The sequence below is a fragment of the Carcharodon carcharias genome, chromosome 13, assembly GCF_017639515.1.
Source record: "Carcharodon carcharias isolate sCarCar2 chromosome 13, sCarCar2.pri, whole genome shotgun sequence".
Classification (NCBI taxonomy): Eukaryota; Metazoa; Chordata; class Chondrichthyes; order Lamniformes; family Lamnidae; genus Carcharodon; species Carcharodon carcharias.
In genome coordinates, this window is record NC_054479.1 from 116933708 (window position 1) to 116957816 (window position 24109).

General features: G+C 40.2%; 1 protein-coding gene across 2 annotated transcripts in view; it reads right to left on the reverse strand.

Annotated features, from left to right (window-relative positions):
* LOC121285804 (guanine nucleotide-binding protein G(i) subunit alpha-1) overlaps positions 1 to 22666 on the reverse strand; it is a 45626-nt gene extending 22960 nt beyond the window's left edge. The window contains exons 1-3 of one of the 2 annotated variants that reach the window (XM_041202637.1): positions 22226 to 22666; positions 2986 to 3028; positions 2735 to 2876 (exon numbers count right to left, since the gene is read on the reverse strand). In XM_041202637.1, coding sequence (XP_041058571.1) covers positions 2735 to 2876; positions 2986 to 3028; positions 22226 to 22343 — 303 coding nt within the window. In that variant the 5' untranslated portion in view covers positions 22344 to 22666. Of the gene's footprint in view, positions 1 to 2734; positions 2877 to 2985; positions 3029 to 11752; positions 11798 to 22225 lie in introns of those variants that run through there. The other variant, XM_041202638.1, reaches the window with a different exon arrangement.
* Between the last annotated feature and the right edge of the window lie 1443 nt (positions 22667 to 24109).

The window sequence follows — 24109 nt, forward strand, 5'->3', positions numbered from 1 at the left end:
ATTTGTCCACAACACTCCAGCTGAGGCTGAACCAAGCGATTTTTAAAAGCGCAATGATTTCTTTGTTTTCATATTCTATGCCTCTGTTTATAAAACATTAAGATCTAGAACTATTAAAATGCTCCTACTCACATTAGCTGCCAAAAATGTTCTATTTTTTTTTAATGCAGTTTGCCTTCCTTAACGAATTGAAGAGGAACATAGTTAGAGTTCTTCTTTATTTGTTTATTTTAGATATAGATGCTATTGAAGTACCCAGATTTTGTTGCATACTAGTTATGTAACTTACACATCAGGATGTCAACATGTCACATTTTCACATACATACATAAGAACATAACAAATAGGAACAGAGCTAGACCATTCGGTCCCTCAAGCCGGCTCCGCCATTCAATAAGATCACGGTTGATGATCTTGTGTTTCGATTTCCACATTTCCATCTAACCCCGATAACCTTTGATTTCCTTTTCTAACAAGAATCTAGCTAACTCTGCCTTAAAAACGTTCAATGACCGCACCTCCACAACCTTGAGGCAGAGAATTCCAAAGTCGCAAAACCCTCAGAAAAAATTTCTCCTCATCTCTGTCGTAAAAGAGTGACCCTAATTTTAAAACAGTGCCCCCTAGTTTTGGACTCACCCACAAGAGGAAACATCCTTTCCACGTCCACCTTGCCAAGGCCATTCAGGGTCTTCAATCAAATCACCCCACTCTTCTAAATTCCAGTGGACACAAGCCAGTCTGTCCAACTTTTCCTCATAAGGCAACCCACTCATTCCAGCTATCAATCTAGTAAACCTCCTTTGAACCGCCTCCAATGCATTCATATCCTTCCTTAAATAAGGAGACCAAAACTGCACACAGTATTCGCCGTGCTGTCTCACCAATGCCCTGCATAACTGAATAACATCCTTACCTTTATGTTCAATCCCTCTCGTAATAAAGGATAGCATTCCATTAGCCTTCTTAATTACTTGCTGTACCTGCATAATAACTTATTGTGACTCATGCACTAGAACACCTAGATCCTTCCGCACTTCAGAATTATGCAACTGTTCTCCATTTAAGTAATACTCTTTTTGTTCTTCCTGCCAAAGTGAACTTCAGATTTTCCCACATTAAACTCCATTTGCCAGATCTTTGCCCACTCATTCAATTCATCTATACACATCTGGACACATTATGTCCTCTTCACAACATACTTTCCTGCCGATCTTTGTCATCTGCAAATTTAGCTATCATGTCTTCACTCCACTCATCTAAGTCATTGGTGTAAATCGTAAAAAGTTGAGACCCCAGTACAGACCCCTGTGGGATGCCACTCATCACATCCTGCCAATCTGAAAAAGACCCATTTATTCATGCTTTCTGCCAGCCAGCCAATCCATACTAATATGTTACCCATTACACCATTCACTTTTTTTTCCTCCATAATTATCTTTGTGGCACCTTATCAAATGCCTTCTGGAAATCCAAGTACAGTATGTCAGCAGGCTCCCCTTTATCCACTGCGCATGTTAGTAATTATTTCACTCCTTGATAAACACAAAACAATGGGCCAGATTTTCAAATTGGGATCAGGAACACAACACCCAGATAAATTCTGGGTCCCAACCCTGCTCTCTAACTGCATCACTCACGTGATGTTATTTTGAAATTTAAGTGTTCTAACTAGGCAGGAGGTGAGCTCAGTGTCTAATTAGTACGCCAAATGTCTGCAAGAGGCAGGACATGCCTGCAAAGCGCAAGTGGCAAGGCAGTTGGCAGCCAAAACGGGCACCTTGCCATAGGAATAGGCAGAATACTGGAGGGCCAACAGCATAAAAGTTCAAAAAGAGTGCCATACCGGCCAAAAAGGTAATGGTACAACCTAATGCAAGATCCCCCAGGGCCCATAATGTTCAATTCATTATAAAAACTTTCCCTTCGCCCTGTTTTGAACATGACAACTTTGCACTGACTTGCACCAGACTGTTCAGGTTTGTCAAATTCACTTTTGAAAACTGCAATCCTGACCTCCCTGGCTCATCAACAAGCTCCTCAAAGAGCTTAATAGGCCATTAATTAGAGGCGAGCGGGTTCCCAGTTCCCTTCCACTACCCGCAGCACACCCCACCCCACCCCCCCAACAAGCATCCCACCCCATCTTCCTGGAGTGTGTCCCAGAGGCATCGGAATCCAGAGATACCGTTCAGGAAGCAGACTTTGAAATCCTACCTGCACCCATACCCGACTCTGCCGGCAATTGAAAATCCACCCCAATGTTTCTTTACATTGGAACTGTAAGACTAATGAAATAAGCAACTGAATTGAGCAGAATAATTGCTCAGTTCATTGCAAGTAGGTGTTCAACATTAATAAATTTGCAGTATGCCAATTTCTTCAAAATAGATCAAAAAGCTCTTATTCACTCCAACACAAATTGGTCTTACTTTGAGAAACAGCAAGTTCAGAACAGTTCTTAAGCAAACTGAATGAAGACAATATCCCTTTCTTTTTGCTGTGGTATTGAGTTTAATAAACTATTAAGTTTAAACACTAGTTTGGTCTTAGGGTTTTATCTGCACATTTCCTTTTCTGCATAACACAAAGCATTAATTAGTTTAAGGTTATATGAAAAATGAGATAAGAACATAAGAAATAAGAACAGGAGTAGATCATTTGGCCCCTTGAGCCTGCTCCACCATTCAATAAGATTGATATTATCGCAATGTCATACTTTTATGCTACTTACTGCTCTTGCAGAATCACCAAAGTCTATCTTCAACCTTCCCATTGCTCGAATAATGGCAATAATAGATTGAATGGTGTTGCTGTAGACAACAGCTTTATATTGTTTGCATTCTTCTTCTGAATAACCAGCCTCATGTATAATCCTATAGACAAAAAAATGTAAAATTTACAAAGACAGTCTCTCTCAACAGGAGGAGGAAAATTGGACACCTTTTTGCCCACTTGCCCAGCAAAAAAAAATTTTGTACTTACTTCATCTGTTTAACAATGGTACTTTTGCCAGATTCGCCAGCACCTGTAAGACACAGAAGCACCATCAGTTGCATATTAACTGAATGTAAACAATTTCTTTTCTCTTTCCCCTCCCCCACTGTGTACATCATACAAGTTTTGAACTGCAACCAAGTGCAAATGAATAAACACAAGCCAGGTTGTGATCAGTCAGATCTTAAAAGAGATCCTGAGTGAAAGCACAAGTAATAAATCAGGAACAGATTAAAATACAAAGTACTTTTGACTGTGTAAAGAAAATGCAGACCCTTTGCCAATTGCAAAGTAATTACATCAATCCTAAATGAAAAGCAAACTAACAATTTGGAAACATTTCACATTTACTAAAAAAAAGAGCTCTGCACATTTTATTTTACATGTTCATTATTGCTGATGGGCTTGACTGTAGCGTGAGTGGATTTTTTTTTAAGTCAGTCGTGGATCAGTAGTAGCACTCTCGCCTGAGACAGGAGGTTGTGCGTTCAATTTACCCGCCCTTCAACCATCTCTACTAACCACCAACAAAATAAATCAGGTTAAAACAAGTGCTGTTTGTGGGGTTTGCTGTGCACATACTGGCTGTCAGTATGTGACAACATTTCAAAAGTACTTAATTGGCTGTTAAGTGCTTTGAGCTATTCCAAGGTCATGAAAGGCACCACATATATACAATTTTGTCTCTTTAGGATTTCTCTTGAATTAGGGATAGGAGTAAGCATATGATCATTGAGATATTAGTTATGGCATCCACTGGTTCCTTATTGCACATTAACCCATGACAAGAGTCGAAAGCAAGAAGGGACAATGAAACAAACAATATGCAAGCACTCTCCTCTGTAGTTATCCCCCAGTAAAACAAGATTTAAAAAAACTAACCGTGCGTACAATATTGTAGCACAGAACATTTTCAGCATCACACACACCCAGGCCCATGAGGAAGCATTAGATGCAAAGGCCCATCATCCTGATAGTCTCTACAAAGCTGCCAATTCAAATATTCAGCATGTTTTTTTTCTTCAATTTTCTCCAAACTCCATTTAATAGAAACTTGAGGGAGCAAAGAAGCAGCTCTGCCATCTGGTAGTTATAAAAACTAGTACAGCAAAGTGCTTGCTTCCTCAAATATCTATGTAATTTTCCCTTAATTGTTCCCGTACTATATGCCCCAATGTCCGTCTGGGCAGTTTGTTCCACACGTCTGCCCAATAGTTAAATTTAAACTTTTTGCAAGCCTTTCTATTTCTAAACTTATTCCTCAACTATATTCCTCAGGGTCCATTCCCTTAAAAATAAACTCCATCAGCTAGCTTTTCTCTGAAGTAAATAATCCCATGTTCTTAAATCTTTCCTCGTAGATCAGATGATAAAAAAAATGTTTTGTATATGCATTTTCAAAAGGCATTTGGGATGGTTCATTGATTTTTAGTAAAATTAAGATATAGGACATTAAAAAGAATGTGGCAGCACAGATACTAAAAGGAATGTGGCAGCACAAATGCAATGTTGGCCAAGGACTGAAAACAGATTAGTTGATTACATATTCTTGGGATCAGACGGGTGCAAATTTGCAGGCAGAAAAGTAAGTGGTCACAAGAGAACACAAAATTGCTAAATTGGGTAGACTGAGTGAAAATTAGTGCAGAGAACTGTGAAGTGATATATTTTGCACAAAATATATAGATCAAATATTCATAAAGTTTTCAACATTTAATAAGAGGACTGCAAGCTAGGGGTTTAGAATCACAAATATTAAAACATTGTTGATAAGGTTGTTAAAAATTAAAGCATGAAATCCTAGGTTTTATAAATAGCACTGGTGAGTCAAATGCAGATAGTAAGGCAAAAGTTTATATTAATCTGACTTATATACTGGAAATCGATTAGGCTGCAGTTAAATTAGTTAGTTTAGAATTCTGTCTTTTAGAAGGATATTAATGCCATCAATAGGGTACAAAAGAAATTTATTAAAATGGATCAGGTTTCAGAAGTTTAGATATTCATAGAGAAGAGCAACTGTAGCTTTGCAAAAAATGGCCTCTAATTAACTTTTTCTATTTCAGGGAAATGTTGATAATATGAAGATTTTATAAAAAGTAAATAAGGAAGTGCTTTATTAACTTGTTTATTAATAGGTAATTAGAGGGTATAACTTAAATAAGCCATTGGATATGATGTGTTTTGAGATATCCTGAGAGATAAGGGAGCCCTAGCAAAACTAGAGTCAATGGGAATCAGGGGGAAAAACTCTACGCTGGTTGGAGTCATGCCTAGCACAAAGGCTGTGGTTGTTGGAGGCTTATCATTCAGTTTCAGGATATCACTGCAGGAGTTCCTCAGAGTAGTGTCCTAGGCCCAACCATCTTCAATGATCGTCCTTCCGTCATAAGGTCAGAAGTGAGGATGTTTGCTGATGATTGCGCAATGTTCAGCGCCATTTGCAATTACTCAGATACTGAAGCAGTCCATGTCCAAATGCAGCAAGACCTGGACAATATTCAGGCTTACGCTGATATGTGGCAAGTAACATTCGCGCCACAGAAGTGCCAGGCAACAACTAACTACCTCCAACAAGAGAATGTAACCAATGTCCCTTGACATTCAATAGCATTACCATCACTCAATTCCCCATGATCAACATCCAAGGAGTTACCATTGACCAGAAACTGAACTGGACATATAAATACTGTGGCTACAAGAGCAGGTCAGAAGCTAGGAATCCTGCAGTGTGTAACTCGCCTCCTGACTCCCCAAAGCTTGTCCACCATCTGCAAGACATAGGTCAGGAGTGTGATGGAATACTCTCCACTTGCCTGGATGAGTGCAGCCCAACATTCAAGCAGCATCACACCATCGAAGACAAAGCAGCCCGCTTGTCTGGCATCCCACCTACAAACATTCACTCCCTCCACCACCGGTGCAGTGGCAGCAGCGTGTAACATCTACAAGATGCATTGCAGGAATTCACCAAGGCTCCTTAGACAGTGCCTTCCAAACCCATGACCACCACCATCGAGAAGGACAAGGGCAACAGACACAAGGGAACTTCCCCACCTGGAAGTTCACCTCCAAGCCAGTCACCATCCTGACTTGGAGACATATCACCATTCCTTCACTGTCGTTGGGGCAAAATCCTGGAACTCCCTCCCTAACAGCACTTTAGGTGTACCAACACCACATGGACTGCAGCAGTTCAAAGAGGCAGCTCACCACCATCTTCTCAAAGGCAATTAGGGATGGACAATAAATGCTTGCCTAACCAGCGACACCCACATCCTGAAAAATCAATGCAAGTTGCCAAAGCAGCTTCTGACTTCTTTATAAAAGACATGGACTCTGGCTCTGAATAAACCACATCATGCAACTATAGTATTTTCCAGCAGGACAAAAAAGTATGTTCTCTAATTGTCAAATTCACAGTAAATAGCCATTATACAAAAATACATAAATGAGCTAAGTTTTATACAATTAGATTGATATCCGTTTAGAGTTGCGACAATTGCTACTTTTGTTTCTATTGTCATCATTCTGATCCACTACTGTATCAGACCACAACCCATGTGCAGAACCATTCAACACTGCATACATGTTCCTGGATCACTAATCCTTATATCACATGAAAGAACATAGCTGAAGTGTGTTGGGTACAATTGTTGTATCCACTTTAGCTGTCACAGGCACACAAAAAGCAATTTTATAAAGAAAATATTTAGACTGGCTGTAGTGCTGAAACCATTAGTGAATAAACTGCGCAGCCAATGTGGGATTCACATTTATATAAAAAGTATGAATTAGGCATTGTAACTGTTTTCAATTTGGATTATGTATATAATACTCCAGTTTTAAAGTGGCAGTTTATGGCAGGGGTGTACTGGACTCCTGCAAACATTTTTGGTTGAAGCACCCTTTCAAATGAATTAGGAAGCATAGACCCACCCATCTAAATTAAAATAATATATAACATTCACCTGGAAGTGTTGCCTGTAAGCAGTATTTTAATAATGCTTAAGATAACAGATATTTACTTATACACGTATCAGTGAGAGGAGTGTCCCTGCTTCCTACAGCAAAGTCTATCTATCCTTAGTATGATGCCACTAACTATACCTTCCCAGCATTCTGAAGGGACTGCTCCCTCCGTGATATCTTGTCCACTCCTCAATCACCCCCAACACACCATGCCCTTCCTACAGCGTCTTTCCATTCAAACGCAGATGTAGTAACACCTGCCCTTTTACCTCCTCTGTCTCCTCACCATCCAAGGCCCCAAACACTCCCTCCAGGTGAAGCAGCGATTTACATATATTTATTTCAATTTAGTATGCTGTGTTCACTGCTCACTATGTGGTCTCCTCTACAAGGGGGAGACCAAACACAAATTGGGTGACTGCTTTGCGCAACACCTCCATTCAATCCACATGCATGACCCTGAACTCCCGGTGGCCTGTCATTTCAATTGTCCTCTTCACCCTCATGCTGACATCTCTGTCTTTGGCCCGCTGCATTGTTCCAATGAAGCTCAACTTAAGCTTGAGGAAAAGGAGCTCATCTTTTGATTGGGCACTTTACAGCCTTCCAGACTAAACACTGAATTCAACAGCTTCAGACCATAAGCTCTCTCTCCCTCCCCCCACACAACTTTGCTTCCTTTCCTTTTTTCTATTATTTTGTTTTTCCTATTATTGTTTTCACTTTAAGAGCAGCACACCTGCTCTAGGCACGTCTTTTGTTTACTTGCCCCAACACCATTCCCTTTGGTCCTCTAAGACTAACTCTTCTGTCATTCACTCTCTTCTGTCTTCCACTCCATCACAGGCCTTCCTATATCCCACCCACTCCTGCTCAAAACCCATGACACCTCCAATTTTCCAGTTCTGATGCAAGGTCATCGACCTGAAACGTTATCTCCGTTTCTCTCTTCAGAGATGCTGCCAGACCCATTGGGTATTTCCAGTATTTTCAGACTTTATTTCAGATTTCCAGTTTCCGCAGCATTCTATTTTTACCATAAAAACAAAAGTTTGATTTACTCAGTCTGATAAAGCAGTGGCTCTTCAGGGCACTGGGAGACCAGCAGGAGGATGGTCTGAGATAAGACTAACAGCCTTGAGTGACATAGTTTGCCATTGTGAGATTTGAACTCTTGATCTTGGGGTTATACACCCAGTACCATAATGCACCAACTCAAGAGGCTGCAGACTCCATTAACATTTGCCATATCACATAGTGTGGGGATTTAAAACAAAAAGCCAAGCATCTTAAGCAATGGCAAGCATTTCCGAATAGCTACCTGGTTGTAAGATGAGGTGCAATCGCTGGATAGCTGCCTGTCCATAAGACCAGCCCTTCTCAGTTAGCACTTCCATATTATTGTGCAGACTTCCCCCCCTGAAAAGTCGCTATAGATCCAGTTTGAGAACCAATATTCTGGGCTAGTCTTGCAGCAAACTTTGCCCACAAATGCTTTTCATTTATCCCATAAGCTCCCTGCCAGTACCTTTTGTTTTTGCACCCAAATTTTGATGTTTACGCAGTTCCACTTCAAGAACCTTCCAGTCCTAGGGACTCAAAGAGCTAAGGTTGAAGCTTTCAAGTTTTGAAGATGCATAGGAGGAAAATACACATCCCTTGCGCTATGCAAACATAACCAGCACACTCATTGGTCCTGATGCATGTATCTGGCCCGTGGTTTGAAAAGGTTGCATATCCATAGCACATTTCCTCCTGGAGACTATATTGCAGCCTGTTGTCCAAATATAAGTAGATGTTGTAACTACAATCTAATCTAGTCATTGAGCTGAAAAGTTAAAACTGTTCTGCTCACACAAATGCTGCCTAATGTGCACGCTGGAAATACTAACAATATTTAGGTTTCATTACTCTTACTTGTTGTAATGGAAAAATGCATTAAAACTAAAATGTAGGAAAAGTTAGCAGAAAAATCTTGGGCCGTAACTTCCGAGCTCCAGGGCAATGTATCTGGGAGTACCCCAAAGATGTGCTGGGGAACCTGCCCGTAAGTTCCCAGGTAAGGTTGCATGGCAATTGCCTTGGAAGTTCAAGCTTCCTTTGAGCAATTTCCCTGCATGGGAACCACTTGAAATTGTTCTGTCGTAAAGCAATAGTTACCCAGGAAAAGTTAGAAGAATCAGAACCACTTCTAGCCTCTGGGTAACTACTGTACTGATTCCCTTGACCTCGCCCCACCCCCACCCCTCCTCCTCCCCACACCCCGACTCCCCTCAGGACTCCTCCCATGATACCCCTATCCCCTCAGGATTACCGCCCCCTCCCAATACCCGACCAACCCCCTCCCAACCCCACCAGATCCAACTCCCATTTTCCCCCAACCAGGCCCGATTCTGGTTGACTGAGCTGCCCTTGCAGGCCCTGGGAGCATGCTGCACTATACAGATCTCAACCTGCCTGAGCCGGAAGCTCAGCCGAGGTAGGATCAGCTGGATCTCTGGGTAAGTAGTTTCGAGCAGAGTGGCAATCTGACTCAATTGTCATTTCACAAAAAGTTACAGCCCCTTATGTATTAAAATTCACTTACAAAATACAGTATTTGAAAAGAATAAATATAATTGAACTACTTACTTTTAATTCCAGCCTCAAGGATGAACAGAACTCAAAAATGACAAACTATTTGAACAGATTCAGTTTAATACAAATTAAGAATAGAGCAACAAAAAAGCTTGAGCATACATCGTGGCAGACTACAATCCCAAAAAATGAGTGCTGTGTCAACACAAAAATTTGGGTGATGTACCACCTATTGGCAAATCACTTCTGGAAAACAAAGGCTGCATTCAATTGATAATAAACACAGTACTACAGATAAAATCCACCCCAATTATTGGATAAAGAAATGGACAATAGAGGTACAAAGGAAGAGTGGTGTTATTGACTGGTGAAGCTCTTTTCTTTCATTGGTCCACATCAAATGAGCATAACTTATGAAGTGTCATACCTAAAAATTCTTACAGCAACCCACAATGAATGAGTTTTGAGTCAGCAACATGAACAATATGATAAATAGCCAACATTAGAGAAAAATACCGTAGGTGCTGGAAATATGAAATAAAAGAGAAAATGCTGGAAATACTCAGCAACCCTGACAGCATCTGTGGAGAGGGGATGAACATTAATTTTCTATCTTTAAAAACAGATATAAATCAGACTTGGATAACCAAGGAAAAGTAGTAGGCTTACATCAGTGGACAAAATAATGAAACAGAAACTACCCTAAACAATAGTTTTTAATTTTTTGCAATTACTTGTGCTGTTTTAAGCAACTTAATTTGATTTGAGTATTGCTGAAAAAAATGTGACACACTGTCAAAGCTTTTAGTCTTGCACTCATCAGGACAGATGCGAGAATGCCAAATTTTGACCAGAGTTCATTTGCCAACCATTCAGCACCCTTTTTTCCATGCAATATAAATTGTTGTTCCCTTTTGAAACTTGATATTCTTGCATATGTCATGATGAGCGCAGGATGAAAAGCTTCCACATCTTTTTTCAGTTACACTTAATTTGAATTTTACTGGATCATTCAAAGCCATTCAAACAGAAAGTATCTTCGAATTAACAGAAATCTATCAAACTTGCATCACAGATTGATGTCAGGTTTTTTTTAAAACATTATGTACCAAATGTACAAATGTAAAATGATTTTGAAATCCATTTGGTAATGTGCCACTTGAAACTAATCTACACTTTTTCAAAATGATAACCACATTGACTGCATTTGACTTTTTCCACGGCACTTAAGCACTATTCAGACATTTGTTTTAATCTCAATGATTTTTAATTAAACAGATAATTCTAGCCTAGTGACAAATACAGCGTGGTTTCGAAAAGCAGCCTGACTCAAAAGATTCCAAAACAGCTAGTTGCTAAAAATGCAAGCTCTAATTATAAGACAACTGAAAACTTACATTTAGGGCAATCTCTTGTACTGCACGTCCAAGTAAAGACAATTAAGGGACTGAATAAACAATGATCCAAATGCCCAAACTAATTTTAGCTATGCACTTAACATAATGTGTTTATAAGAATTAGGTTATAATAGGCCTCTATCCCATTAACAAAATGGTATTAAGGCTTTACCAATGCTTGAGTGGATTTATCCAGTGTTTTTGAGCAGAGCAAAATAAAAAAACACTAGATAAAAGCATTGCACATCAATGCCATTGTCATATTTCTGGGGTTCTTCAACATGATCATTCCACACATTCCATAGTTTAACTGAAATCTCAAAATTAGATGGGAGCAAGGGGAGAAAAACGCTGAGTTACTGGACTTTAGCTTTCTTCCAGTTAACTTGCAAAATCAAGAGGTCAGTTTCCTTTTTGAAGAGTTCAAGGGTCAAGAAATAGGATATCTACAAAATTAAGTTCATGAAAGAATGGAGGCTCCAGTCATCAAGCTACAAATACTCCTTTCTGCCTTTTCAATCAACTCTGGTGTTAGACTGTATTTCACAGCTTTAGATTCCTAGTCATAGACTGAATTCCAGAAAGTACTCACTTGTTCACAAAAGTAAGCACAGATCATCGTTCCAACAAAACTTATGATTTTCCCATGACACTATTTAAATACATTTTCAACGGCTCTATTGTAATGTTGTAATCACATCAGATCCAGTGGGATATAATCCTAGCATTGTGTCAATTCTTCAAATAGATCATATGACAAGATAAAAAAACAAACGAAAATATAAGCATTTATACTCTACTTGCGATACCTGGAAGTGTTCCTCAGGAAAGCCTACAAGTACCTTTTCCAAGATATTTCACAGCATATTCATTCTGCTTAAATAGATAAAGAAAGAAGATTTCCCCAGTTAAGACCTTCAAAGTTGATTGTTTCCAATTTTAGCCTCATTTTCCACAGTATTACACTGAAATGTATAAAACATTCAAATTTTGAAATAAACAGTGGAAGGCATAAAATTCTTCTCTGAAAAATCACTTGCAACAGATGAAATAATCTCCAACTCCCATAGTCCCTTTTTTAAGTGTAAAACAAAATGCTACATACTCTGGATCTCATTGCATCTTCAACATGTTTGGCGATATCACTTTTACAGTCCCCTTTGGTACTTGAGGATAATGAGACCAGTTACTGAAAATCCTCACTTGTTTTCAGATGCCTCGATCATTCTTAGCAGGAATCCAGGAAATTGTTGAAATTCAAGTTGGTAAGTACACAATTTTAACTTTAAAAGTTTGCACGTTAAACACATTAGGTTCTAGTGCTGTAATAATGGAAAGGTGGTAATTTTTGTCATCTAATGCGAGACACCATTTTGGAAAGACCACTTACATCAAAAATCCTGTGCTGCAACACATGTGCTATTAGCTTGTTTTCCACGATGGTGTGAATGGGGTTGTACTTACACCGTGTCTTAAAATTTTTAGAGTTTATCTGAGGAGAACTTAATGAAGCAACGTGACCAACAAATGCAGGTTAGAAAAAGATTGGGCTCAGGCTGTGATTGAAAGGTCTGCTGGTATTTACTATGTACCTCATCAGCACCCTTGGCAAGGCACTGACGTTAACCAGTGTCCATGATGCCATATGACATTCTAAATGTCTCCAGAAAGGAAGAGAAAAAGTTGGTAGAGGAAATATTAAGAAAAATAACACTATCATTATATGCCTTATGTATTTCTAATGTACATACTGAAATATACATCTAGTTTATGGGTTTCAAAACACAGTATGTGTCATCTGGTGACAAAAAGCCACTAACAAAACTCAACAGCAAATGGAAGAAATTCAGTTATACTCATTAGCAAGCGGTTGTATTTTGCTTTAAAAGGGCACCATTTACCTTATGACAAAAACTTTAATAATGCTTCAGCAAAAATAAACATTGACAAAACAAGACCATTCAGCTCACTTTAAGTCAACTATCTAAAAAGATAGCACCTCATCAATGCAGCATTCAGTTGGCCCTTAAGTGATGTTTCTATCTACTACTATGGGATCAATTCTATGCATTAGGTCAGTGTATGAAGAGTTTCAGACATTGGTTTGAAATTTGCCTTTTATTAATTTGAGTTACTCTACTTTAGGCAGGGCTCTCAGGCACAATATTACTAAGGTATAAATTTATTAGCCCAAAGTCCACTCTGCTTAGCACTGTGTTAGTAATAGAATGATGTAATTCTATAATACATGCAACGTGCAGTGGAATAGGTATCACAATTTTACAATCCAGGACACCTTAAGTGGATCAGTAAAGGCTGTCTGTTCTCCCAAGATGCCAATTAACCAGATGATTAACTACTGAGAAAGATCAGGCTTAGCTTGCCTGCTATAATGGGATTATAGTTGAACAGGCCGATAGCAGCATTAACTTTTATCGCAAGTTTCAACCACGAGCTTTACTTGGCACGACCCTCTATCATGTCTGCAGAAATCCTATTAGCTCTTCTTGAAACAAAGGAACATGTGTTTGAAAACTTGAGAAAGTTTATGGTTTCCTACTCAACAGACCCTTGCCCTGCTCTTGCAATTTAAATCGGAAGTAATTTTTCAGATGTATCTTTCCCATACTATGTATCCCATCCACCAACCTATCCAAAGGTCACTTAGGGTCAAGCCCAATGGCTGAATATTCTCAGCTATATCACCCAAGATGCAGCACAGTGGTAGGAAAGTAGATAACACAGGTTGGGGGAAATACATGCTGTTTTTGAAATTGATTTTAAAATAGGGGAATTAACTATCTTTACCACCAACCTTTTGCTGATCAGCTTTAGGTTCCTAACAATCTGTAAGACAGTATTCATATTAAGACCACCTCATTTATTAAAAGGTCTGGTGGGAGCATTAAACAAGCAATTAATAACACACAGTATTTGATGCCGTACAATAACAGCAATAATGTGATAGTCTATTAGACTGTTGGAGTGCTACTCTATTCCCATCTCTCCACACTCCAGTATGAAATCTAGCATTTTTACTTTACTGAATTCAAATGGAAACCATTCTCCATCCCTTGGGCTGTATTAAACGGCCAAGAGATTCCAAACGTTAGATATCCCAATTAGTAAAATGCATCCACAGCATCGTCTTCAAAATATAGCACTAATTTTCATCTTCACAAAGATGCTTAAGTATGCATGCACTTCAAGAATCCAATATGATAGATAGCATTTAATCACCACCATAAATTGCTGTTTATCCCCATTTATTTCATATACAGCATTTTCCTTTTTGTTTAACTTCTACACAGTCAACATTTTCAGATGCAAGTGCGTCACTTTTTCAAAATAGCCAATGTAATCACCATTGTTAGCTGAAAAATTAAAACCCAAATTTACAATTCATAGAATGTTAATTAGGAGTTTTTAAAAATAATTAATCTTGATTTGTGTCCCAACTCCTTTATAACCGTAGCCCTAGACAAGCTGAGAAGAGGAAACTAAGCCAAGCCTTTGAAGCTGAATGGTGGATCATTCAACAATACTGAATGGGAAATAGTTTTTATGATAGATTAACCAGGAGTTTCAATTAAAATTTTGTCAGATGTTACTACCTGGTAACATTTTTAGATTTTTTTTTCTCGTTTCATAAGGCAGCCACCCACTGTAGGGTATAAAAGCAAAAAAACTGTGGATGCTGGAAATCCAAAGCAAAAACAAAAATATCTGGAAAAACTCAGCAGGTCTGGCAGCATCTGTGGACTGTAGGGTATTACTCTGCAGGTATTAGGAACTTTTTCAGCTGTTAGCCCTTCAACTAACTATGCTTCTAGGCTTTGATTGTAGAAGGGCGTTAAAACCTTCAATGCATTTATTTACTACGGGGGTGGGGGTGGGGGTGGGGGTGGGGGTGGGGGGGGTTGTTACAAGATAGCAATAAAGATAAGGGAATTGTGGTCTGATTTTTCTTCCCCTTATCCCCAATACACAGAGGCTAACTGTAGTACCTCCACCATTGCCTTAAGATTAGCTAACAGTGCACACAATCAAATTCCAGCTCTGTATGTACTTATCTACTGAAACATCAGAAAGGCAGTTGTTCTACAGGAACAAAATAAATTCAATTAAAATTTGAGATGTCCACAAAAACTCAAGGTTAAAAAAAAGGTCCATACCTTGCAATTTACAGAAATCTTTGAACTTAGCAGGACCTATGCATTGTCAGTAAGGCAGCCAAGAACACAATGCAAGAAAAATAATTTAAAACAATTATCAAGGTTAAGGACCTTGTGAAAATTCTGGTGTGCAGATGAATCTCATCTTATGTTTGAATCCAGAAATTAGTTCTAGGCACTAGTCCATGGAGTGCATGTGTTTTGAACCGGACTCAAACAGATAGAGTTTTGTGTGAACAACGATAGAAGTCCTATTTTAGTTTAAGCTAATTTTCAAAAGCACTTCACTTGGCCTGAATTTAATGAGCAAACTACCCAAATTTACCCAGTGACCTGTTCCTTCATAAAACATCTTGAGCATTGTTACCACTTAAATTTATCTGTCATGCAAACTTGTTGCAACTATATTCCAACTACAAGTGGTGCACCTGCTTATCCACCATTTTTAAAACTTAAATTTTCAATCCCTCCTGTTTAAAATAACAGGGTCACGTCAAACTTAATAGTAGAACACAAGTACAATTGCCTAAACATCTAAGTTTCTATTTGTTGCATTCCAACTATGAACAACTTACGGGATCAAAAAGCTGATCTTCTACATTCATTAAGTAGGTATGTAACAACTCATTTACTTCAAGCCCTTCTGCTAGAAAACTGCTGACTGATACCAGCACAATTCCACTTTCCTCCAAGAAGCTCAAGAAAACCAAAACCAAAAGATGCCCAGATATGGAAAGGTTTAGCTTACTGCACATGCATACACAGATCATATGGGCCCAAATCTTCTAGCATCCAGATTGTCAGTGATGGAGTGAAAGTTGGGAGATGCAAGACAGGATCCTGCAGAAGTTCTGACACGCACACACGCACTGAAATTGCCCGGGAAGTTTAAAGTACCAATCGGCTGAGTTGCACTATCCAGGACCCTCAGTGAAAATCTCTGACACAAAGCTCAGCGTCAGAGGCTTGACTCTAGTTACGTGGGACTTACCTGAATACGTACCCAAGAAATGTTACACTAGTTAATACTTGGTCTAACTCAGCAATTAGCCAGCATAACTCAACTAAGCACCACAACCGGGTACACCATCCCACACTTAGCACCACAACTGACACCAACCCATACCAACCAGTCCCACTAACCACCTCCCCAACACCCCTCCCTCACCCACCTTTGTCCCCCTCGCCCTAACTCCCTGCCCACCCAGCACCCCCAGTCCCCCGCCCACCTCCAATCCCCCAGCAGGGCCATCTCCTCCACCCCTGCCTGCCCGCCTCCAATCCCACCCCTGCGTGCCTACCTCCAACGGTGGTGTAATAGTACTGTCACTGGACTAGTAATCCAGTGACCCAGGGTAAAACTCTGGAGATTTGGGTTCAAATCCCACCACAGGTGGAATTTGAATTCAATAAAAATCTGGAATTAGAAGTCTAATGATGGACCATGAAACCATTGCCGACTTGTCGTAAAAACCCATCCGGTTCACTAATGTCTTTTAGTGGAGGAAATCTGCCGTCCCTTACCTGGTCTGGCCTACATCAGACTCCAGGCCCACAGCTACGTGGCTGACTCATAAATGCCCTCTGAATTGGCCAAGCAAGCCACTCAGTTCTCAAGGGCAGTAAATGCTGGCCAAGCCAGCGATGTCCCAATTCCATGAACAAATAAAAGAACCCCACGTCCACAACCACAGTCACCCCAACCACCTTCCTATCCCCGCTCTCCTCCACACCCCCTCCCCTCCACGCTCATTTCCCCCATCCCTGCACACAACCCCCACCCAAACATCCTCCCAGTAATAAAGTTTAATGAATGGGTGGAGCAGGCTCAACGGACTGAACGGCCTACTCCTGTTTCAATTTATGACCTTATATAAGATATATAGAAACACAGGAAAGAGGGACTTCAGCCATGTGGAAAGCTGAGAGATACTAGGATTGCTCTCTTTAGAGTAGAGATGGATAGGGAGCAATTGATATATTCATAATTATGACGTTTTAATTGAATTTCCACTGGATTGATAACTAGAAGACAGCTTTAACATAATTGATAAAAGGGCCATACAAGGAGGATTATTTATTTTTAAACACGAGTTATGATTGTCTGGAATGTATTGCCTGAAAGGGCGGTAGAAGCAAATTCAAGAGTAATCTTCAAGAGAGAACTGGATATATACTTGAAAAGAAAATATTTGCTGAAAAAAAGGAAAATGAGACTAATTGGATAGTTGCTACAACTCCAGCACAGGCCTAAATAAAAACAGAAAATGCAGGAAAAACTCAGCAGGATTGGCAGCATCTGCGGAGGGAGAAACAGAGTTAACATTTTGAGTCCGTAAGACTCTTCTTCAGAGCTGAAGTTAACATCAAATTTGGATTTCCAAAAGGAACACAGGACATAGGAGAAGGAGGTGGCCATTTGGCCCCTTGCGCCTGCTCCGCCATTCAACAAGATTATAGTTGATAAAAACAAAAAACTGCAGATGCTGGAAATCCAAAACAAAAACAGAATTACCTGGAAAAACTCAGAAGGTCTGGCAGCATTGGCGGAGAAGAAAAGAGTTGATGTTTCGAGTCCTCATGAAGGGTCACGAGGACTCGAAACGTCAACTCTTTTCTTCTCCGCCGATGCTGCCAGACCTGCTGAGTTTTTCCAAGATTATAGTTGATGTGGTTATGATCTCAGCTGCACTTTCCTGTCTGCCTCCTATAACCCATGACTCCCTTGTCGATCAAAAATCTAATTCAGCCTTGAATATATTTAGAGGCCCAGCTACTTTATGGGGAAGAGAATTCCACAGACCTTCAAAAAAACAAATTCTCATCTCTGTCTTAAAAGGAAGTCCTCTTATTCTTAAATCATGAGCCCTAATTGTAGTCTCCTCCAGAAGAGAAAACATCCTCTGGGTATCCACCCTATCAGGTCCCCTCAAGATCTTATACATTTCAATCAGATTACCTCTCATTCTTCTAAACTCCAATGGATACAGGCCCAACCTGTTCAACCTTTCTTCATAAAATAAGCCCTTCATCCCAGGCGTGATTTGAGTAAATCTTCGTTGAACTGCTTCTAAAGCAGTTATATCTTTTTGTCAAATAAGGAGACCAAAACTGTACACAGTACTCCAGATGTGGTCTCACCAAGGCCCTGGATACCTGCAGTAAAACATCCCTATGTTTTATTCCATTCCTCTTGCAATAAATGCCAAAATTTCATTTGCCTTCCTAATCATTTGCTGTACCTGCATACTAACTTGTTGTCATTTACATACTAAAACACTAAGATTCTTCTGTAACTCAGAATCTCTCTCTTTTCTATTCTTCCTGCCAAAGTGGAAAAGTCAGTCCTCATTTACCCATTTTTTGCCCACTCAGTTAGCCTGTCTATAATCCCTTTGCAGACTGTCTACCCCTTCTCGACAACTTATTTTCCTACCTATCTTGGTGCCCTAGGCAAATTTAGCTACCATACATTCAGTCCCTTTATCCAAGTCATTGATATAGATTGTAAAAAGTTGAGGAACCAGCACTCCACTATTTACTAAAACAAAAACAAAAACAGAATTACCTGAAAAAACTCAGCAGGTCTGGCAGCATCGGCGGAGAAGAAAAGAGTTGACGTTTTTATCGCCACTATTTACTGCTTGCCAATCTGAAAATACCCATTTATCCCCACTCTGTTTTCTGTTAGCTAACCAATCCTTTATCCATGCTAATAAGTCACCCCCTACACTATGCTCTCTTAACTTGTGTAGTAACCTTTGATGTGGCACCTTATGCCTTTTGAAAATCCAAATACACATGTACCGGTTTCCCTTTATCCACTTTGCATGATACTTCGTCAAAAAACTAATAGATTAAGTAAACACAATTTTCCTTTCATAAAGCCATGTTGGCTCTGCCTGATCACATTATGATTTCCTAAGTATCCTGTTGTAACTTCCTTAATAATGGATTCTCGCACTTTCCCTATAAGGTGCCATGCAAAAGTCAATATGCAAGATAAGGGCTCATCTAGTTCGAGGTAAAAATTAGCATGAATAGAAGACTAGAAGCATAGAGCAGAGATGAATGGGGTATTTTCAAGTTGGCAAGTTGTGATTAGTAGGGGGCTGCAAGGATCAACTATTTACAATATATATTCATGACTTAAACACAGAGACAGACTAATATATCTAGGTTTGCTGATGGTATGAAACTAGATGGGGATACAAGTTGTGAGGAGGACACAAAAAGGTTGCAAAGAGATCTGGACAAGTTAAGTGGGTAGGCAACAAGGTGGCAGGTACAGTATAATGTAGGGAAGTATCAGATTATTCATTATGGTTGTAAGAATGGAAGAGCAAAATATTTTTTTTTAAAAAGGCATGAAACTTGTAAATGTTGATGATTAGAGGGGCTTAGGTGTACGGATACCAGGAACAAAATTAGCATGCCTGAACAGCAAACAATTAGGAAGGCAAATGACATGCTAGCCTATATTGCAAGGATGCTGGAGTACAAGAATAAAGAATTCTTGCTACAATTGTACAGAGCTTTGGTGACACGAATACTGTGTGCAGCAGGGAATGTACTGCGGCTGGGAAGGCAGGAACCCAGAGCCGTTGGAAGCTCAACCCAAACCAGCATCCTGGACAGACACAGGTTCCGGGCATCACCCGAGTCTGAAGGAGGCCACGCGATTAAAGTTCACACTACAAAACAACACTGCTCATCAGGCAGTTGGAGGGTCTGTAGAGAGACTCGCATTATTTTTTAAGGAAGAAAATACTTGCAATGGAGGCAGCAGAGTGGAGATTCACTGGATTCACCTCTAGAATGAGAGGCTGAGTAAATTGGGCCCATATTCCATGCAGTTTAGAAGAATGAGATGTGATCTATTGAAAAATACATAATTCTGAAGGGACTTGATAAAGTAAACACAAAGGTTGTTTCCCCAACAGGGGAAACAAGAACATGGGGGCACAATCGCAGGATAATGAGCCAATAATTTAGGGTTAGGATGGGGAGAAAATTCATCAAAGGGTTATGAATCCTTGGAATTCTCTAGCCCAGAAGATTGTGGATATTGTGGATGCTCCATCACTGAATATATTTATGGCTGGGATATTCAAAGTTTTGATCTCTGAGGGAATTAAGGGATATTTGGGGGGGTGGGGGGTGCAGAGAGTGGAGTTGAAGCCACAGATCAGCCATGGTCATATTGAATGGCACAGCAAGCTGCATGGGCTGTGTGGTCTTCTCCTGCTTCTATTTCCGATGTTATGTTCAACCAAAAATAATTTGTGCACACACTATTTGGCATTTTATAGCTTTACCAACAAATGTACAAAAAGGTTAGCATACTAATGCATACACCATGGGAATATGAGCACTGAGGTCATGTGTCCAATGGTGTTTATTACTCAGTTTGTATTTGCTTATCAGAAATCCAAGTATACACATGTAGCTAACACATTGATTAATGTGTTCTAGTCTAATGCCATTATATTATCCAATCCAATTATCAGCTGACACCCCAATTGCTTATAGCATCTATATGGCAACAAACCAGTGTAAACTCTTCCAACAGACATGCTTTCACATCAATAATTACAGAAATGAAAATAAAGATATACAAAAATGCACATCTCAAAATTGTCTCATTAGGCTAATTCATTAGCAACTCAAGGTTCATAATATACAAAACTACATCTTCAGTGCCCGATTGTACCAATTTCTTCACAGTTCAAAGAAGGCTGGCTATTAAATATGTTAAACACATTGGTCATCATCAATAGCTTGCACTAAAAAAACCTTGCCTAAAGCCCTCTCTCCATTTTGTGATGCTAAATACAGTTATGCATTAAAAGCAAGCCTTAGCACCCCCAGAAAAAGTAATATTTAAATCTCGAAATCGAGACACATTACTGTACTGTATAATAGATTAAAACTAAGTGCAATAGTACTAGAAGTATGCTTAGGCTTGCTTAGGTTTCCACTTCCAATTGTTTTGCCAGACTGATATGCTTGAACGAATTGCAAGTGATTAAGTTGATTTTTAAAATGTAAACATTCTGGTCAAAAAAAGACAGATGTACATGAACCTAAGCACAAAACATTCTTTTCCATATTGATATTGCATGCTGCAACACATGTTACCTGAAAACGGGAAGTGATTGTTCGAACACACCCAAAACCTGTGATGTTTAATAGCTGCATCAAAATATTATAAAGCTCAAAAAACCGCGAGATACTCCACATGAATACCACTTGCAAATAGAATATCAATTGCAAATTAATATTCCATAACTAAATGCTCTTAATCGGAATCAAACAGAGAACTAAACATCACCAAATGCGCGGAGGTCCAGTGAATGAAAACGCATGACCAATCTGTCACGATCTGTTTAACTCCTTGATATATTATTGTTCTATTGAAGATCCAAAGCCAAGCTAGATGCGCGCAAGAACGTAAAGTTTTAACGACACGGAATTGGTACAGGATTGCAGTTTTTAAACTATCGATTTTGTTCCACACCAGCGCGGTGTTAGCACAAATTAAAATTACTATAACACAGTTGGTCAGCGGTTGAAAAAAAACTTTCCGAATGATCCATCCAAAGCAGTCTGAAAAAGCAGCCACCTCCGACCGTTTCATTTCCTGCACATTTTAAAACCAAAACTGCATTACAAGCGGGAGCAAAACAAGCAGCAGCTGGATTCATCTGGCATTCACGACAAAAAATAAGGTAAGTTACACGGTGTTGACGTTCTGGGGTTTTTTTTTAGGGAGGGGGACGACGACGACAATTCTGGCTGGTTAAAAAACAGGGGGAAGGTGAAAAAAGATTGGATCGCAAACCTGGATGGCAAGATTTAAAGCTTTAAAACATTCGATGAAACATTCGACTGTGATTCTGCAGTACCTGTTGTCATAAATTCAAGCACTGACCAGCAAAAATAAAGGCTGAACTGGGGGGGTGGGGGGTGGGGGGTGGGGAGGAGAAAGCTCTCAACCTTTCAAAGCCTGAGCTGGGAGTTGCAATGGAATTGAAGTGGGGGAGCAGGGGACGGTGGAGAGCCCCCTCAGTCGCTCAGATACATCCTCTCCCTCCCCTCACTCACCCAGCAGCAGCAGTTTGACTTCTCTGGCCGCTTTCTCCCCGTCCTCCCGCAGGTTTCTGTCGATCATTTTGGATCTCTCCACTGCCGCTTTGTCCTCGGTACTCAGCGTACAGCCCATCTTGCAGGTTGTATCCCCCCCCCAACCCCCGGCCTCCCCTCTCTCTCTGACCGAGCAGCAGTTTTCTTCACAGCCCCGACACTCACTCAGAGGCTTCCGTTTCCCCAGAAACCAGGCAGCACTTTCAAAAATTAACGAGGGGCAAACAAAGTCGTCCAGGTATGCCGGAGCCGGCCTCGGGCAGGTTCCTTCCCGTAGTTTTGATTGGCCTCCCGGGACTCGGGGTGGATGAATTCAGCTGCCCAGGGACTGACTCCTTTCTCGTTCATACGACGCCGTTCACAACGCCAACGGCTCGGCGGTTCCTGGCGCATGCGCAGATGCCGAGACCCGGATGTCTCCTCCAGCTTCTACGCCTGCGTCACCCCGGCGGAAGCGGCTGGTAACCCATGGCAACGGCCACAAAGGCCGACATCCGATCAATTTAAAAGTTTTTTTTTGTTGTTGTCGCTTGCTGGATATTCCTGTGACTCAGTCTTTGCATGTTGCATGTTTTTTTCTGTCACACATTATATTTGCACCGTGATGTCTAACTCTTCGTCCTCCCCTTTTTCTTACTCTCAGTGCGTGATCTGTTCCTGCTGCATGTGTGTTCCTTATTGGGCTCTCACAGTAATTCTTTACAGATAAGTAATGACATCCTCCACAGCTCAACACTGGCAGAAGAAAAGCCATCAGCAGAAAGAAAGACTTGCATTTATATTACACTTTTCACGAGCACTGGAAATACAGAGCACTTAATTTACAGCCAATGAAGTACTATTTATAGTGTAATTGTTGTAGGGTGGCTGAGTTGTACGTTAATGATAGAGCTGATCTACAGACACTTCTTGGGTGGACACAACGTTTATTTAAAACATACTGAGCAGCAACTACACATTTGCTTCCAACTCTAACTCTGTCTCCACACTGACTCCTGAGGTAGCCCATGCTAAAACCCTATTGGTTACCACAGTTCGTGATATTGCCTAACAAGTATTATTCTTAAAAGGTACATTACCCACTAAATAAACCATAATTGCTACAGTAATGCAGGAAACGTGCAGCCAATGTACACACAGCAACTCCCACAAACAGCATTATGATAGTGACCAGATACTCTTTTTTGTGATGTTGATTGAGGGATAAATAATTGGTCAGAATACTGCAGATAATTCCCATGCTCTTCTTTGAAATATGCCATGGGGCCTTTTATATCTATCTGAGCAGGCCTCGGCTTAACATCTCATCTGAAAGATGGCACCTCCAACAGTGCAGCACTCTCTCCATACTACACTGGATTTTTGATTGTACTGAAGCCCTGGAGTGGAACTTGAACCCGGAACCTTGTGACTGTAGACACATGTGCTACCAACTGAACCATGGCTGCCTCTATCTTTGGCACCTATCACAAACCTCAATCCATAGCCCTTAACTCCATCCCCATATTCACTAACTGTTCCAGGCTGAACCAGACAGTTTGTAATAACAGCTTAGTAATAACTTTTCAGAACATATGCTGAATTCTAAATGCTATGCCATTTCTGTCATAAAGAATAGGAACATAAGACCATAAGATGCAGGAGCAGAAGTAGGCCATTCAACCCATCGAGTCTGCACCGCCATTCAATGAGATCATCGCTAATCTGACAATCCGCAACTCCACTTTCCTGCCTTTTCCCCATAACACTTGATTCCCTTACTGGTTAAAAATCTGTCTATCTCAGCCTTGAATATACTTAACGAATATACTTAACCAGCCTCTACACCCCTCTGTGGTAAAGAAT